Raw genomic sequence first — 19,604 nt, 5'->3', positions numbered from 1 at the left:
GACTTGTTTCTTTTTCCTTTTACTGTGCTGCATGGGAGCGGTATGGGAAGTACCGTACTCATTGCTGGACATATGGCACCTGACAGATGGCTGTCCCTTCTGAACAAGCGAATGGAATCTACCGGTGCTTCAGATGAAAACGTCTCACTACTGGCAAATTATTTTTCGAAACGGAAAATTCTCGTATAATACCTTTCACGAAACAGAGTAGTTTGATAGGACTGCCTGTAGACAGCAGCGAGAAAATGCGCGAAGGGCAGTAATTTAGCTATAGAGGGCTTTTACGATTGACATTGTGATTTTTTAATCCGTGCTCAGCTTAAGGCCTATGACACTGTTTCTTTGCGAAAATACGCAGCTGACCAGAATCCTATGAACGAAATATTTTCAAATATAACATTTAGTACGCCCACGTTCGATTCTAGTATGTAACTCAAATCTTTGAGCGGTTCCCATTCGCTCACCGAAGTTAAGCCCTGTTGCGCTCGGTGCGTACTTGGATGGAGGACCATTCAACCGTGCCGAGTACTGTTGGTAGTAAGGTAAGCAAAGGAATTGTAAACAGTCTCTAACGACCTTCGCCTTCGACGAGACGTAAAGCCCTAAGTTTACTTCCCTTTTCTAATCTTTGAAAACACAAGAACTCTGTCAGATTAACGAAATAGGTACTTTTTAGGATTTTGGTAGGCAAAATTAGGCTTCAATGTCGAAATATGCAATTTTAGGTCCTATTGAACTAAAGGTAATCAGTTTAGTTAGTCATGAAATGCATAAGTACCAACTTATATGCAAATTGGAGCCTAGAAAAAAAAAAATAGGTGTTAACCTAAAGATCCGTGATCTATTTTTTACATATGAATAATAAAACACCTATAAAGAGTATTTGGCATTAACAGGGATAGCGATATAAAAAAATTAAAAAAAAGATCGAAGTGTTAGGCAAATACGAAGCATGAGCGCATATCAACTAGCCACCTTGCTGCACGCTGGGCAGAAAATATTTTTTTTTCCATCTGTCGTATAGTGTGGAAAAACTTGGAAACATTGTCTTATATGATGAAATAGGCACTTTTTAGGATATTAAAGCCGAAATAGGCAAAAATAGGCACTAACGTTGAAATAGGCTTTTTTAGGTCCTATAGAATTAACGCTATTAAGTGTAAATAGTCATGAAACGCATAAGTACAAATATTTATGCAAATAGGAACTCAGGAACAAAATAGGTTTTTACTTAAAATCCGCGGTCTAGTCATTAATAATACCCTTAAAAGTTTATTGCCATAATTCATACATTTGCAACTTGAACTGTACCTTGCTGTATGGAATATTCTGCCCTCAAAGATTTGTCCCAGTCATCATTGCTGAACTTGTAGACCTGTTGAACTTACATACATGCATATTTGAATATATACTTGTAAAACTAATTTAATGTTGTCAGTGACACTAATGCACTGCATAGTAGTTTCGTTACTGCTTTGGAACAAAGATGTGATGCAAATGTGCAGTTCCATTTATCACTTCGAATATTTTGATAATCGAAGTTGAATCATTAAAAATCAAAGAAGTATTGCACTTCATTCACACAATATTATACTAGAAAGAAAACCGAGGAAAATCTTCGTAAATGTGTGAGATGGGAGACTGATGAAAATGAGGTCAAAATATGAGAAAACCTGGGAAATACAGGTGAACTCGTGACCCGGCCAGTGGCAGAACATGATACTAAGCATATCATGCTCAGATTCAATAGCTGCTTCACAACCAGTGCCATCTGAATCCTGAACCCCAGCACCATCATATCTTTATTCTGTAGAAGGGAGTTATCCTTACAACAAATCCTTTTTTACCATAGTCCTGACCTCAGTTTCCACTAACACTCTGCACCACACCCTGTACCGTTCAGCCTCCCCTCAAACTGTTGCGCACTACCCCGTCAATCCAATCCTCCCAGCCATCGTCTTTCTCTTGCTTTCATATCAGACATCTACATCTACATCCATACTCTGCAAGCCACCTGACGGTGTGTAGCGGAGGGTACTTTGAGTACCTCTATCGGTTCTCCCTTCTATTCCAGTCTCGTATTGCTCATGGAAAGTTAGATTGTCGGTATGCCTCTGTATGGGCTCTAATCTCTCTGATTTTATTCTCATGGTCTCTTCGCAAGATATACGCAGGAGGGAGCAATATACTGCTTGACTGCTTGGTGAATGTATGTTCTTGAAGCGTCAACAAAAGCCCGTACCGAGCTACTGAGTGCCTCTCTTGCAGAGTCTTCCACTGGTGTTTATCATGTCCGTAACGCTTTCGCGATTACTAAATGATCCTGTAACGAAGCACGCTGCTCTCTGTTGGTTCTTCTCTATCTCTTTTATCAACCCTATCTGGTACGGATCTCACACCAGTGAGCAGTATTCAGGCAGATGGCGAACAAGTGTACTGTAACCTACTTCCTTTGTTTTTGGATTGCATTTCCTTAGGATTCTTCCAATGAATCTCAGTCTGGCATCTGCTTTACCGACGATTAATTTTATATGGTCATTCCATTTTAAATCACTCTTAATGCCTACTCCCAGATAATTTATGGAATTAACTACTTCCAGCTGCTGACCTGCTATATTGTAGCTAAATGTTAAAGGATCTTTCTTTCTATGTATTCGCAGCACATTACACTTGTCTGCATTGAGATTCAATTGCCATTCCCTGCACCATGTGTCAATTCGTTGCAGGTCCTCCTTCATTTCAGTACAATTTTCCATTGTTGCAACCTCTTGATATACTACAGCATCATCCGCAAAAAGCCTCAGTGAACTTCTGATGTTATCCACAAGGTCATTTATATATATTGTGAATAGCAACGGTCCTACAACACTTCCCTGCACCACACCTGAAATCACTCTTACTTCGGAAGACTTCTCTCCATTGAGAATGACATACAGCATTCTGTTATCTAGCAAATCTTCAATCCAATCACACAATTTGTCTGGTAGTCCATATGCTCTTACTTCGTTCATTAAACGACTGTGGGGAACTGTATCGAACACCCTGCAGAAGTGAAGAAACATGGCATGTACCTGGGAACTTGTGTCTATGGCCCTCTGAGTCTCGTGGACAAATAGCGTGAGCTGGGTTTCACACGATCGTCTTTTTCAAAAACCATGCTAATTCCTACAGAGTAGATTTCTAGACACATGTGTTGTCTTCCTGGGTAAACCATCCTTCTCTGAACCTCCCTCCCCACCTTCCATCATTCTCCTTCCTCTGCCCCTCACTCCCACCCACACCCCCAACACGACTGTTCAGCCCAGTCTACCTGCCAAACAGCTGTTGTGTGTTCAGCCAGAACAGTGTGACTATGTCTGTGTTTGGTGAGTTGTTTGCTTTACTCCTAAATTATTTAAAGGCTGCCAGAACTTTCCTTGCCATCTTTATATTGCCCTTTGTTCAAGTTGCTTGTGTCAGTGGATTTCCTCTTTTTTGGCCGGTATCATCACTAAATTGATTCCCCATCCATTCCTGCTTCACTTACATATTTTTCTTATTGTATCATATGCTGCAATGCTACCAGGTGGCATGGTAGTGGTGATAATGCTTTGGCATATCAGCATATGGTTGTATAGTCATTAGTAGTCAAGCACTTGTTTATAGGACTTAAGAGTGTTTCATTAACTTGTCCAGTTTCTATAGTGGTCTATTACCCACTAGCTGCAAAACATCCTAGCATAAGATTAGCACACAAGATACCATATGTGAATACTAGTCCAGAGAATACAGGTGAATATATTGTTTTATGCAACATGCATCATCTACAATTAATCTGTTGCTGTGGGCTCAGGACGAGTGTCATCTTAAGAATGTGCGTTTCAAGTATGGATCCATTAAAGCAATCAGTAATGTATGTATTAAAGTCCAGGGTGCTGCTATAGTTGTTAAATGTTTTTATTGTGATGGGTCCATTTCAGCCAGATTGCCATATTCATAGTACGTGCAAAAGTCTGAGGGTATTTCATCTGCTTTACATGGTGCATCTTGCATACCAGTTGAAATAGTTATGTCATGGAATGATCTCCCAAAGACATCAGTAACTCTGAGGGAATGTTGTCTACACAATGTGCTTTGTTTCAGCTTATGTCTTTCAGTGTTTTGCCAAATTCCTCTGGTAGTATTATATCTGTCTTACCTCATCTTCATCTGATTCCTCTTCTATGTCAATAATAATGTCTTAATTTTTATTGTATCCCTTATACGTAGGGTGAACCATAACTTCACCCACAAACTTTCACAGATGGTAGTATGGACCAAAACAAGAAAAAAAATTTCTAGTAGAAATGGGCTCTGAAATGTATACCTTAAGAGCTGTGAGCACTTGTTCAGTAGAAGAAGAAGTGTTTTTCACAGTAGTGAAGATGAACAAGTGCTCATAGCTTGTAAGGTATGCACTTAGAGCCCATGTTTACTGGACATTACTTGTTTTACTCCATACTAACACCTCTGAAAGTTTTTCGATGGATTTCTTTTCCACACATTATATTCCTTCCCTTCTTTGCTTCGTATTGGTTAGCCATCTGAGCTCTTAGTATTCATACAAATACTGCTCTTTTCTCTGAAAGTCTTTTTAATTTTCTTATAGGTGGCATCTATCTTTACCATAATTACACTGGTTTCTGAAACTTTGAATTTCTCCCGTAATTTTTTCTGCTTTGCTGTTTTGTACTTTCTGTCAACCTCATTTGTTTGGCATGTGTTTTCCCTTTTGCCTACTACATTTTATATTTGCTTCTTTCATCAGTTAAATTCAGTACCCCATGTGTTATTTGAGTGTTTGACATTCTTTGCATCCTTCACTATTTCATCTCGCAAAGATACCCGTTCATCTTCTGTTGTACTCCTTTCTGTTGTTTCAGTCAGTCGTTGCCTTATGCTCCCTTTGCAGCTATCGACAACCTCTGGTTCTTTTAATTCATCCAAGTTCAGTTCTTTTAACTGCCTATATTTCTGCAAGTTCTTCAGATTTAATCTCCAGTTCATAATTAATTGTAGTTGGTGGATATCCAGTGCTGCACAATTGAAGCAAATGGATTTTTGTGTATTACACATACAGGGACAGATGTCTGAAAATCACTTTGCGTTTTTAGGACCAGGTGATTAGAAATCATTGCAATTTAATTTTTCATTTGGTTTTCTGAGAGTTAAATGAATGGAAGAAGTGCACAATTTAAATTTTACTTATTCTGCTGAGAAGTCATTTGCTTCCATAATTAGCTGGTGACTTTATTGTAATATTTTTCCAAAATGAGTGAATCTGATGTGCAGTCAATCAGCATGCAACAACAGATTTTCTTTTAGCAGAATAAATAACACACATTCACATCTGAAGACATTTGTACAGTATCTGCAGGGTTTAGTAATGGACGTGAGTACTGTTCAGTGATGTGTAGTGGTGTAATGGAGCTGTGAAGGGAAAACACCAACTCATTGATGCAAGCTAGAGAGGATATTTTCAGTATTCACCATCCCTAATGATCTTGTCTTCAGTTTGATATTAAAACTGAGTTTTATTGTATGCCTTTAGTGTATTTGCAGCCTGTTGATTTGCATAATGCATTGAGGTCCTTTGGTAATGGTGGAGACATTGACAGCCTTGTCATTTACTTAGTATTATTTTTCATTTTCATTTCAGTGCGTAAATATAGTATCATTTTAAAGCTTATATTAATAAAATTATTGTGCACCATTTGTATGCAAGTGTTTGATTTAAGCTAGAGAATACTCAAAAGAAAAGAAGATAACATTCAGTTTGTTTGACAGTTTGAGACTTGGTTTCACTTCTTTAAACCCTGTGGACTGATACCACTAAAATTTAAAGGAATAAATATGGAGGAAGTGAATCTTCTATTAATGTGAGAAAACATGGTGTTCACGAAGCTTGAGTCTTTTGACCAAATGTACTTTAAGCATTTGTTTGTTTGTTTAGGATATAGGTGCTGTGTAACTATGCATTTCCAAGTGTGCACCTGGGGAAACAGCCTGTAATTGTAATCCAACACTTATTTGACAGACTGGTGTGTTATTAGTTGTATATTAGCCAAAATAATTTCATTTTCCTACTAAGCAGCTTTATTTTTGGTGGCGTTATTAAAATAAATTTTCTGCATTAATTGTATTGAAAGGAGAATTTTTTTACCTTCCGGAGGTGAAATTACTGCACTTTTGAGATGAATTCAAGAAGGGAAGACAGAGATGAAGGGGAAGGCATCAGAGATAGTTGTGTTTCAGGAATACTCTGTGTGTCCAGCTCTGAGTCTAGAAAATTAAAGAACTGGGCAAGAAATAAGGAGGGGTTACAAGGACGGGAAACAAGAAGTAAATGAATAATGCAATTAAAAACTAGGAGGAAACCAGAAAAGGAGGTGGAGAGAGGGGGGGGGGGATAAATAATGAAACACTCCTAATGAAGGAAAGATGAGGGAAAATAAGAAAAGATAAGGGGAAAATAAGAAAAGATGAGACTAGGGAATTTGTTAACCATGGTTACACGTCCAGCAGATTAGCAAGACCTGAGAGTATGTCGAAGACAAGCTAATCATGGTTTTCACAGAGACAGCAGGTGGAAATGATGGTTGGCAGAGACAGTGTACTGGTCAAGGACAAGGTGAGTAAGGTCTAAGAATTGATCAGTTTGGTATTTAAGGAACAGTTGGTGGGAAGATGGGTTACAGCCACAGACCAGAAATTTTTGAGAAAAGGCCTTTAGAAGAAGCACAAAAAATGTCCAGTTTTGGAAGAAAGATATACGGGACTGTTGCATGACTGTAGTGAGAGCATGTTTGCAGGAATGTAGGTATTGTAAGGTAGAGTTAAGGAATATGATGAGTTAGTGAAAAAAGGGGAAGTGATTTACTCTGTTGAAGGTCACATGGTGAGGGAGAAACATGTGGAACGGTGGAAAGATTTTGTACGTAATAAATAATTATATGAAATCAAATAGGGGTAATGCAGGAGTAGCTTTAATAATGAATAAAAAAAATAGGAGTGCGGGTAAGGTACTACAAACAGCATAGTGAACGCATTATTGCGGCCAAGATGTGCACGAAGCCCACACCTACTACTATAGTACAAGTTTATATGCCAATTAGCTCTGCAGATGATGAAGAAATTGATGAAATGTATGATGAGATAAAAGAAATTATTCAGGTAGTGAAGGGAGACGAAAATTTAATAGTCATGGGTGACTGGAATTAGAGAGTAGGAAAAGGGAGAGAAGGAAACATAGTAGGTGAATATGGATTGGGGGAAAGAAATGAAGGAGGAAGCCGTCTGGTAGAATTTTGCACAGAGCATAACTTAATCATAGCTAACACTTGGTTCAAGAATCATAAAAGAAGGTTGTACACATGGAAGAATCCTGGAAATACTAGAAGATATCACATAGATTATATAATGGTAAGACAGAGATTTAGGAACCAGGTATTAAATTGTAAGACATTTCCAGGGGCAGATGTGGACTCTGACCACAATCTATTGGTTATGAGCTGTAGATTAAAACTAAAGAAACTGCAAAAAGGTGGGAATTTAAGGAGATGGGACCTGGACAAACTGATTAAACCAGAGGTTGTACAGAGTTTCAGGGAGAGCATAAGGGAACAATTGTCACAAATGGGGGGAAGAAATACAGTAGAAGAAGAATGGGTAGCTCTGAGGGATGAAGTAGTGAAGGCAGCAGAGGATCAACTAGGTAAAAAGACGAGGGCTAGTAGAAATCCTTGGGTAACAGAAGAAATTTGAAAGGAGAAAATATAAAAATGCAGTAAATGAAGCAGGCAAAAAGGAATACAAACGTCTCAAAAATGAGAATACAAACGTCTCAAAAATGAGATCGACAGGAAGTGCAAAATGGCTAAGCAGGGATGGCTATAGGACAAATGTAAGGATGTAGAGGCTTATGTCACTAGGGGTAAGATAGATACTGCCTGCAGGAAAATTAAAGAGACCTTTGGAGAAAAGAGAACCACTTGTATGAATATCAAGAGCTCAGATGGAAACCCAATTCTAAGCAAAGAAGGGAAAGCAGAAAGGTGGAATGAGTATATAGAGAGTCTATACAAGGGCGAGATACTTGAGGACAATATTCTGGAAATGGAAGAGAATGTAGATGAAGACAAAATGGGAGATACAACACTGCGTGAAGAGTTTGACAGAGCACTGAAAGACCTAAGTCGAAACAAGGCCCCGGGACTAGACAACATTCCAGTAGAACTACTGACGGCCTTGGGAGAGCCAGTCCTGACAAAACTCTACCGTATGGTGAGCAAGATGTATGAGACAGCCGAAATACCCTCAGACTTGAAGAAGAATATAATAATTCCAATCCCAAAGAAAGCAGGTGTTGACAGATGTGAAAATTACTGAACAATCAGTTTAATAAGCCACAGCTGCAAAATACTAACGTGAATTCTTTACAGACGAATGGAAAAACTGGTAGAAGCCGACCTCGGGGAAGATCAGTTTGGATTCCGTAGAAATATTGGAACATGTGAGGCAATACTGACCTTGAGACTTATCTTAGAAGAAAGATTAAGGAAAGGCAAGCCTACGTTTCTAGCATTTGTAGACTTAGAGAAAGCTTTTGACAATGTTGACTGGAATACTCTCTTTCAAATTCTAAAGGTGGCAGGGGTAAAATACAGGGAGCGAAAGGCTATTTACAATTTGTACAGAAACCAGATGGCAGTTGTAAGAGTCGAGGGACATGAAAGGGAAGCAGCGGTTGGGAAGGGAGTGAGAGAGGGTTGTAGCCTCCCCCCGATGTTATTCAATCTGTATATTGAGCAAGCAGCAAAGGAAACAAAAGAAAAGTTCAGAGTAGGTATTAAAATCCATGGAGAAGAAATAAAAACTTTGAGGTTCGCCGATGACATTGTAATTCTGTCAGAGACAGCAAAGGACTTGGAAGAGCAGTTGAATGGAATGGACAGTGTCTTGAAAGGAGGATATAAGATGAACATCAACAAAAGCAAAATGAGGATAATGGAATGTAGTCAAATTAAGTTGGGTGATGCTGAGGGAATTAGATTAGGAAATGAGACACTTAAAGTAGTAAAGGATTTTTGCTATTTGGGGAGCAAAATAACTGATGATGGTCAAAGTAGAGAGGATATAAAGTGTAGACTGGCAATGGCAAGGAAATCGTTTCTGAGGAAGAGAAATTTGTTAACATCGAGTATAGATTTAAGTGTCAGGAAGTCGTTTCTGAAAGTATTTGTATGGAGTGTAGCCATGTATGGAAGTGAAACATGGACAATAAGTAGTTTGGACAAGAATAGAATAGAAGCTTTTGAAATGTGGTGCTACAGAAGAATGCTGAAGATTAGATGGGTAGATCACATAACTAATGAGGAGGTATTGAATGGAATTGGGGAGAAGAGGAATTTGTGGCACAACTTGACTAGAAGAAGGGATCGGTTCGTAGGACATGTTCTGAGGCATCAAGGGATCACAAATTTAGCATTGAAGGGCAGTGTGGAGGGTAAAAATCATAGAGGGAGACCAAGAGATGAATACATTAAGCAGATTGAGAAGGACGTAGGTTCCAGTAAGTGCTGGGAGATGAAGGAGTTTGCACAGGATAGAGTAGCATGGAGAGCTGCATCAAACCAGTCTCAGGACTAAAGACCACAACAACAACAACAACATGAAAGGAGCTAGTCACTGAATGACCTACAACGATAGCTGAAAGGGAAATAAGCCAAACAATAAAAGTAGATCATTAAATACAAAAATACGTACAAAAAGAAGAGAGGGGGTGAGGCAAAATTTAATATGGGGACAAAATATTTCATTATTTACTCTTTCTTTCTTTTTACTCCATCTTCATCCCCCCCACCTCTTTCTCTGGTTTTTCCTGATCATCTTTAATTTCTTGCTTGTTCTCAAATGAAGTTTTCATTGCACTTCTTGGTTTGCTATCTTATACCACCATCTCTCTCTCTCTCTCTCTCTCTCTCTCTCTCTCTCTCTCTCTTTCTCTCTTTCTCTCTCTCTCTCTCTCTCTCTCTCTCTCTCTGTGTGTGTGTGTGTGTGTGTGTGTGTGTGTGTGTGTCTAATGCATCCCACTTCATGTCTTCTTTTTACTACCCTATCCCTTTCTGGGCAAGGAAATAACACTTCTACAAGCTAGGTAATGTTTTTTCTACTTTTAAATATGTGTATCAATAGTGCTTGAGTTTATATACAAACACTGTTTTGCTGGTTTTCAATCTGCAGTAGTTTGCTAGTTATTATAATAAAGCCTCTCAGGTTTGTTTATTCTTCATTCACCTAATGTAATGTTATGTGACATATTTTGAAATCTTTGAGCAGACAGTGAAGATGCTGAATCTGAAGAACATAGTACCAATGTGAACTTGCAACGTTTACTTCGCAGTGGCAACATATCATTGGTTAAAAGGAAAGACCGGCCACGAAATCCTAACATTTCAGGTAAGTGTCAGTCATCAGTAATATATTATCCGTGTTCTTGTCATGTGTGCTATGTCACTGGTTTATGTTTTCGTTATAACGATAAATGAACAGTATAAGATTGAATTAGATAAAATTGCAGGTGATCCTGATCAAACATTTAGTGGGAGATTAACACTCATACACTTGCTTCTCATTTTTCAACATTATTTCTATTGTTCCTTCAAGGTATTCACGTTTGATGGAACAAATTGTTTTAAGTACTCTGCATAGAATTACACCACTTGAAGTTTCAAACACCTAAGAAATGAAGCTCTTAAAATTTCACTGCTTTAAGAAATTACAATGCAAGTCATTTCTTTCACTTCTGTAAGTAGGAATATAAAGAAAAGTAGGAAGATATTTTTTCTTAGCAAGAGTGACAAGAAACAATCTTCAGATTTCCTGAGTGGCGAATAAAAATTTCATCTCCAGTACTGACAATGAAAATCAGTGTACAAAGTTCAAGAATATTGTACAAATGCACTATAGACAAGTATGTCCTGAGCAGTGTTTGAGGGGTGGGGAAGACCCACCATGGTTCAATAGCCACGTTAGAAAGCTGCTACAGAAACAGAGAGAGGATCAAGGCAAATTTAAATTAGTCAAAGCCTCACAGACAAACAAAAACTGAATGAAGTTAAAATTGGTGTACAGGGCTATATGAAACATTGAACAGATTTGAAAGTAAACTTCCATCTATCAAAGACAGAAAGTAGTAAAAACTTTTGGTCTTATGTTAAATCAGTAAACAGATCGAAGCCATCTGTCAAGGCACTTTGTGACCGTAATAGCATCGGAATGGAGAGGGACACATAGGAGGTTGAAATACTAAATGTCTTTCCCAAAACTGCTTCACAGACGAAGTGCACATTATAGTTCCTCCTTTAAACTGTCGCACAAGCATCAGAATGACAGATACCAAAATAAGTGATGATGCCATAGAAAACCAACTGAAATTGCTGGACAGAGGGAAGGCCACAGGACCTGATGGAATACCAATATGATTCTATGTAGAATATGTGAAAGACCTTGTTCACCTTCCAGCAGCAGTGCACCACAGGTTGCTGGAGAAGCAGTGCATTCCTAAGATCAATAAAAAGTGCAAGTCATTCCCATGTTCAGGAATATTTGTCAAACAGAAGCACAAAGCTATAGCCTATATCTCTTGACGCAGATCTTTTGTAGAATTTTGCGACATGTTTTATGCTCAGAAACTATGACATTTCTGAATATCAAAAATCGTCTGTATAGTAATCAACATGACTTCCGAAAAAAATGGTTTTCTGAAATCCAGAGTGCTCTATTCATCCACGAGACCCAGAATGCAGTAGATACAGATGCATTGCTTCCTCCTGCATATATCTCACGAGAAGACCATGAAGGTAAAATGGAAATATTTGAGCTCATATCGTGATTTACCAGCAGTCTGTCTTCCTGCAAACCATTCACAGCTGGAACGAAGAGAGGGAAGTGACACTAATACATAAAGTGCTCTCCACCACACACCATAAGGTGACATGTGGATTTTAGATGCAGATGTATAAGCAACTTCTCCAGTTTTAAATTATGGATGTAGTTAAAATTACAATTTCGTTTTGATGAAAATTGTGTAAAATTTAGACAGTGTTTACTGACAAGTTAGTCTTGCTGATCATTGCTTGAAATAAATGAACATGTAGCACTGTCTTAAGATCTACTATGACCTTCAAAGCTTTCAAACAATTTCCATGTTCAGATATTTCTTTCAATAAATAGAGAATTGATTCTGAATTGAGACATTTCAAGGTGAAGACATTGTTATAACTCATTTGCATTTGTTGTCAATAAGCAATCAGATTTTTCTGCTATATTTGTACAGTACTTGGTTTTATGCTTCACCATGAAGAATTTACATATCAGCTTTTGCACTGTCTGTGTGTCAATGTCTGTGGATGTCCAGAGCATTTCAGAGTTCATTGAAGTGGTTAGTAAGCTTATGCTTCTTAAATTTCAATTATATTTATGAAAAATTACAAAAATAACTTTCTTCATGGCTAGTTCTGTCATTCTATCATTCTTTCAAATAAATGTACATTGTCTTATAACCAAATTGCCCGTATTGAACTCTAATTTTGTTTTTGGATATTGGCGTTTTCTACAACTTAAATTTGCATCATGTTGTTGCCTCACAACATCTAGGAAGGAGTGACTTTCAATAGATACACAATCAGGATTGATAGTGTTGATAGTGAACACTTAAAATGGCAAATTGTGGCCATGCTGTTTTGTGACATAAGTTCCAGATCTAAATTTTCATAACATTGGTTCTGACGGAAGCTTGTGGAAAGTCTGTAACACATTGATTAATTGTGAAATGATGAGAATATGAATGGGAAAATGCTCAACAAGGACAGTAAAACCAACTGATTTTTGTGTGTGTGTGTGTGTGTGTGTGTGTGTGTGTGTGTGTGTGTGTGTGTGAGGGAAACATTCCACGTGGGAAAAATATATCTAAAAACAAAGAATCTGTAACTGACCAAACGAAAAGGTTCATACGTTGAGAGAGACAATAACAAACACAAACACACACAATCCATGGTTGCTTCATCAGGAAAGAGGGAAGGAGAGGGAAAGACGAAAGGATGTGGGTTTTAAGGTAGAGGGTAAGGAGTCATTCCAATCCCGGGAGCAGAAAGACTTACCTTTTGGGGGGGGGGGGGGGGGGGGGGGGACAGGTATACACACACACACACACACACACACACACACACACACACACGCACACACACACATAAACAGATACAAGCAGACATATGTAAAGGCAAAGAGTTTGGGCAGAGATGTCAGTCGAGGTGGAAGTACAGAGGCAAAGATGTTATTGAATGACAGGTGAGGTATGAACGGCGGCAACTTGAAATTAGCGGAGGTTGAGGCCTAGTGGGTAACGGGAAGAGAGGATATATTGAAGGACAAGTTCCCATCTCCGGAGTTCTGACAGGTTGGTATCAATGGGAAGTATCCAGATAGCCTGGATGGTGTAACACTGTGCCAAGATGTGCTGGCTGTGCACCAAGACTTGTTTAGCCACAGGGTGATCCTCATTACCAACAAACACTGTCTCCTTGTGTCCGTTCATGCGAATGGACAGTTCGTTGCTGGTCATTCCCACATGGAAGGCTTCACAGTGTAGGCAGGTCAGTTGGTAAATCACGTGGGTGCTTTCACACGTGGCTCTGCCTTTGATCGTGTACACCTTCTGGGTTACAGGACTGGAGTAGGTGGTAGTGGGAGGGTGCATGGGACAGGTTTTACACCGGGGGGTTACAAGGGTAGGAGCCAGAGGGTGGGGAAGGTGGTTTGCGGATTTCATAGGGATTAACCAAGAGGTTACGAAGGTTAGGTGGACGGCGGAAAGACACTCTTGGCGGAGTGGGGGGGATTTCATGAAGGATGGATCTCATTTCAGGGCAGGATTTGAGGAAGTCGTATCCCTGCTGGAGAGCCACATTCAGAGTCTGATCCAGTCCCGGAAAGTATCTTGTCGCAAGTGGGGCACTTCTGGGGTTCTTCTGCGGGAGGTTGTGGGTTTGAGGGGATGAGGAAGTGGCTCTGGTAATTTGCTTCTGTACCAGGTCAAGAGGGTAGTAGCAGGATGCGAGAGCTGTTTTCAGGTTGTTGGTGTACTGGTTCAGGGATTCCGGACTGGAGCAGATTCATTTGCCACGAAGACCTAGGCTGTAGGGAAGGGACCGTTTGATGTGGAATGGGTGGCAGCTGTCATAATGGAGGTACTGTTGCTTGTTGGTGGGTTTTATGTGGTCGGATGTGTGAAGCTGGCCATTGGACAGATGGAGGTCAACGTCAAGGAAAGTGGCGCGGGATTTGGAGTAGGACCAGGTGAATCTGATGGAACCAAAGGAGTTGAGGTTGGAGAGGAAATTCTGGAGTTCATCTTCACTGTGAGTCCAGATCATGAAGATGTCATCAATAAATCTGTACCAAACTTTGGGTTGGCAGGCCTTGGTAACCAAGAAGGCTTCCTCTAAGTGACCCATAAGTAGGTTGGCGTACGAGGGGGCCATCCTGGTACCCATGGATGTTCCCTTTAATTGTTGGTATGTCTGGCCTTCGAAAGTGAAGAAGTTGTGAGTCAGGATGAAGCTGGCTAAGGTAATGAGGAAAGAGGTTTTAGGTAGGGTGGCAGGTGATCGGCGTGGAAGGAAGTGCTCCATCGCAGCGAGGCCCTGGACGTGCGGAATATTTGTGTATAAGGAAGTGGCATCAATGATTACAAGGATGGTTTCTGGGGGTAACAGATTGGGTAAGGATTCCTGGTGTTTGTGAAAGTGGTTGGTGTCTTTGATGAAGGATGGGAGACTGCATGTAATGGGTTGAAGGTGTTGATCTACGTAGGCAGAGATACGTTCTGTGGGGGCTTTGTAACCAGCTACAATGGGGCAGCCGGGATGATTGGGTTTGTGAATTTTAGGAAGTAGGTAGAAGGTAGGGGTGAGGGGTGTCTGTGGGGTCAGGAGGTTGATGGAGTCAGGTGAAAGGTTTTGTTGGGGCCTAAGGTTCTGAGGATTCCTTGAAGCTCCGCCTGGACATCAGGAATGGGATTACCTTGGCAAACTTTGTATGTAGTGTTGTCTGACAGCTGACGCAGTCTCTCAGCCACATACTCCCAATGATCAAGTACCACGGTCGTGGAACCCTTGTCTGCCAGAAGAATGACGATGGATCGGTCAGCCTTCAGATCATTGATAGCCTGGTCTTCAGCAGTGGTGATGTTGGGAGTAGGATTAAGGTTTTTTAAGAAGGATTGAGATGCAAGGCTGGAAGTGAGAAATTCCTGGAAGGTTTGGAGAGGGTGATTTTGAGGAAGAGGAGGTGGGTCCCGCAGTGACGGAGGACGGAACTGTTCCAGGCAGGGCTCAATTTGGATAGTGTCTTGGGGAGTTCGATCATTAGGAGTAGGATTAGGATCATTTTTCTTCATGGCAAAGTGATATTTCCAGCAGAGAGTACGAGTGTAGGACAGTAAATCTTTGACGAGGGCTGTTTGGTTGAATCTGGGATTAGGGCTGATGGTGAGGCCTTTGGATAGGACAGAGGTTTCGGATTGGGAGAGAGGTTTGGAGGAAAGGTTAACTACTGAATTTTGTGTGTATGTTTGTGTTTGTTTGGGTGTCTATCAACATGCCAGCACTTTCGGGAGATATATATATATATCTGTGTGTGTGTGTGTGTGTGTGTGTGTGTGTGTGTGTGTGTGTGTGGAAACATTCCACGTGGGAAAAATATATCTAAAAACCAAGCTGAAGTAACTCACCAAACGAGTGTATACCTGTCCTTTTTTCCCCCTTAAGGTAAGTCTTTCCGCTCCCGGGATTGGAATGACTCCTTACCCTCTCCCTTAAAACCCACATCCTTTTGTCTTTCCCTCTCCTTCCCTCTTTCCTGATGAAGCAACTGTGGGTTGTGAAAGCTTGAATTTTGTGTGTGTGTTTGTGTGTCTATCAACATACCAACACTTTCGTTTGGTGAGTTACATCATCTTTGTTTATATATATATATAACTTCTGCACCATTTCAATGCAATAATGTGTTCATTGTAAATAAGTATTATAGTAGTTGTATTACATGTTTATTACCTTATAAATAAATAAAAAAAACTTTTTAATTTTAAATTCAGTGCATTAGTATTTGTAAAATGACTCTTTCACATAGTGTTCATTAAAAAATGACAATCATTCCACTTGGGACCTGTGGAATGGTACATTAACCTATTTGTTTTAGTTGTAAATATTTGTCATGTATTGTTTTTCTGACTTGTCCACATCCTGGAGGACCTCCTCACTACGGATCAATTGGAATGAAAGTAAATCTAATGTAATCTAATCTTGGTTTTAAGTCTAGATCTGACACTACTCTCCTCATTGTTTTCATTATGGTTATTTCTCTAATAACAGGAAATCATTGAGATGCTTTTCCTTCACTCACTGCTGAAAGTATAAAAGTTTCACATAAGTCACAGTGTGTTAAGCCATATTACGTCCTCTTGCTTTGGGAAGATGAAGTAATATCTGAATTGAATGAAAATAAATTCAGTCAAGGAAGCTAATAAATTAATAAATTTGATACAGAATAGCTAGCAAGTACTTACTTTTAAGAGGCAAAATATATGCTACTGCTGATAGAAACACATAAAAGTAAAAGGAACGCAGTACCTAGCATTGGAAGCTAATAGTTTCTAGATCATGGAGATTGTGAGTGGTATGTAGGGGAAGGTTAAAAATGAAGAGCAGATCACGTGGACTAGGGGTCACCAAACTTTTTAGTCTGTGGGCCACATTGTCTCCTCCACGAAGTCATAAGGGCCAAGATCTACCTAGTGGGATTAAAGCACCCTAGCACTCCACGATAACCGTAATGTAAGGCTAAAGGAAAGATGAAATCGCAAAAATCTAAGGTTGTGTGAATAGCTAGCACTAAAATGATCTACGATTTTTATTTAATTACATAATTTTGATTGATGGACTTACCTGACCGAAATTCTGCCATATTTTACTCTGGCGAATTTCACTGACAAAAAAGTATGTCACTGCACATTCTTCATGAAAGCGTCCTGCAAAGTTAACGAAATCTCAAAATCATTGTTAGCAACACTATTGCTGCAAGACGTAACAGAGGTAGGGTATGTCAACGCATTGTTATTTCAAGCGGCGCAACAATAAGTTTAGATATGCAGTCTTGTTGCGAGTAGCAGAGCCAATGTGGCAGTGTATTGGTTGCGATAGGCCTCGAAACTCAATTGTTGGCAGTATAGGTACCACCTCAAATATTTGGCGGGCCGGATATGGGGGATGCCCGGCCAGCTCTCGCGGGCCGGTTTGCCGGCTCTCACAGGCCGGTTTCGGCCCGCGGGCCGTAGTTTGGAGACTGCTGACTTAGACCCCAAGAGACACCCACCTGTATGAGAACAAGGATAGACTCTACCTTCCTATTAATAAGACTTGCAGTCACACATTGTGGGATTGTTATTTTGTATCTGTTTTATCTTACTGTCACAATAAAGGAAATTTCAACATAATGAGGAATCTGGGATACTCACACTCAGATGTTATACATGTGCACTTGACTATTAATATATGAGTAACAAAAGAATATGACAGGGAATTTGTATCTTGAAATTGTCTTATCAATATTTAAGTATTGGAAATGTAGAAAGGGATGTGAATTTTTGATTGACAGAATCACACTGAAAAAGCTATGGTCTGTGAAGGTATGAGCATTAATATCCCATTGCATTTTTGCTGTAAATTGTTATATCCTACATCAGGTCTCAGATGTAGATTAATAATCTTATGATACCATACAGTAATTCTTTAGTATTAAATATGTAATATCAGAATAGAGAAGGAAAACAGTAGTAAAACATGGAACTTCAAACTGATAAATTTACCATCCTACTCCAGAGGTGTAACAATACATTACATAACTACCATAAAGGCCACTCTAGAATTTTGAACCTATGAGGCATGGAAACAACATATTGAAATAGGAACTCTGTATTATCTTAAGTTAATATTGGCCTATTCTTTTAAATACTACCTTCGCTTGCATTCCACATCTTCCTAGCACTACAGCAGAGAGTAGGTTGTACTGAGAATTGTATGTAATGTGTTTTGTATCCCCCAGGTTGTCTGATGAATATAACTTCTGTCTTGGTATAATAACAGCTTTTCATAACTTAGGGGACAATTTGCAAATAATTATGAAAAGCAGACTCCTTAAATAGAGTTCATCACTGACAAGTCCAGCAGTGTAAAAATATTATGAGTGGGACTAACAGTATGTGATTGAGAAAATGTAAACATTTTCTGGTGTGTTACTAGTAATTGCTGCTCTAAATACTGAGCCACTGCTGAAAGTTCTTACTGATCTGTCTTTATTTTTTTCAGGTAATGGTTCTTAATGCCACAGAGCACAGTAACCCTGACAGCGTCCTTTGAAGATTTTGTGCAATTAGCTGATCATGAACTTAAAATATTTATTATATGGACAGAGAATTTTATTTGTGAACATTGCTAGAACTTCAGAAGACCTGTAGAAAGAACATCTTGTATCTGACATCAGTTGAAATGTGGCTATTGTATTAGATGTGTTTGTGTTTCCTAAGATTTTGATTTTGATGTATATTGTCAGTGTGGAGGTACAATACCAGTACCATACAGAATAATATTGGCACGTTGGTGTGCCAGCTCATTTGTCTGTCTCGTGTATCTGTCGTGTGTGTGTGTGTGTGTGTGTGTGTGTGTGTGTGTGTGTGTGTGTGTGTGTCAGAGAAAGTGTATATGGCTACTCTTCTTTTTAACTAGAAAGTGTGTGGTACATCAGAAGATATTCTTTGGTATCAGTCATTCCATACCATTTATTTTGTATCAAAACTTTATATGTATCTAAAATAAATCACTATCGAGATCTCATCTATGTAAAATAAAGTTTCTTACTGAGAACTGTGTAAATCAGTCGTTGTTTTATGAAATACCTGCGGGCAGTTTTCTCCCATAAACAAAGATATAGAAAAGGAGGACATGCATGTAGCCAAATATTCATTTCAGTCTTTCCTTACTTTTGTTGGTGTTGCCTTTTTTTCTCAATCAGTTTATTGTAGCCACAAGTGATATAACATTTTAATGTCCTCACAGTTTAAAAAGGCAATGAAAATACGAGGGTTGACCAAAAAGTAAGTTTCCCAATTTTATTCCTCTGCAAAATAAACTATGCTGTGACGTGAAGGCAGGTGAGTTTGACTGATATGTGTTGACAATCCACATAACATCTTATGAAACATACCACAGTATCTTGCCAGTACTGTGGAAGATAGGGTGGAGTTTCTACTACAAATTGTGTCCACTTGTGAGCTATGGTCTGTCATTTGTTTTTCACGGAAAAACAGCTATCTTCTATTAATATTCATCAGGAGTTAACCTCTGTCTGTGAACAACTCTGCTGAGCATTCATATGCTTTGACGGTGGCATGTACAGTTTGTGGAACGACACGAAGATATGCACGATGAACAGTGCACAAGGAGGCCCACTACAGCAACATGTGATGATGTCAT

At 39.3% G+C, this 19,604-nt stretch overlaps 1 protein-coding gene across 2 annotated transcripts in view; it reads left to right on the top strand.

Annotated features, from left to right (window-relative positions):
• Nucleotides 1-19,004, top strand: part of LOC124605312 (nucleoprotein TPR-like) — a 404,625-nt gene extending 385,621 nt beyond the window's left edge. For both annotated transcript variants that reach the window (XM_047136896.1, XM_047136895.1), the window contains exons 27-28: nucleotides 10,357-10,476; nucleotides 18,441-19,004. In XM_047136896.1, coding sequence (XP_046992852.1) covers nucleotides 10,357-10,476; nucleotides 18,441-18,454 — 134 coding nt within the window. In that variant the 3' untranslated portion in view covers nucleotides 18,455-19,004. The remainder of the gene's footprint in view (nucleotides 1-10,356; nucleotides 10,477-18,440) is intronic.
• Nucleotides 19,005-19,604: the final 600 nt, after the last annotated feature.

The sequence above is a fragment of the Schistocerca americana genome, chromosome 3 (assembly GCF_021461395.2).
Source record: "Schistocerca americana isolate TAMUIC-IGC-003095 chromosome 3, iqSchAmer2.1, whole genome shotgun sequence".
NCBI lineage: Eukaryota > Metazoa > Arthropoda > Insecta > Orthoptera > Acrididae > Schistocerca > Schistocerca americana.
The sequence above is the reverse complement of the archived record's forward strand: the minus strand, read 5'-3'. Positions and strand labels throughout refer to the sequence as shown.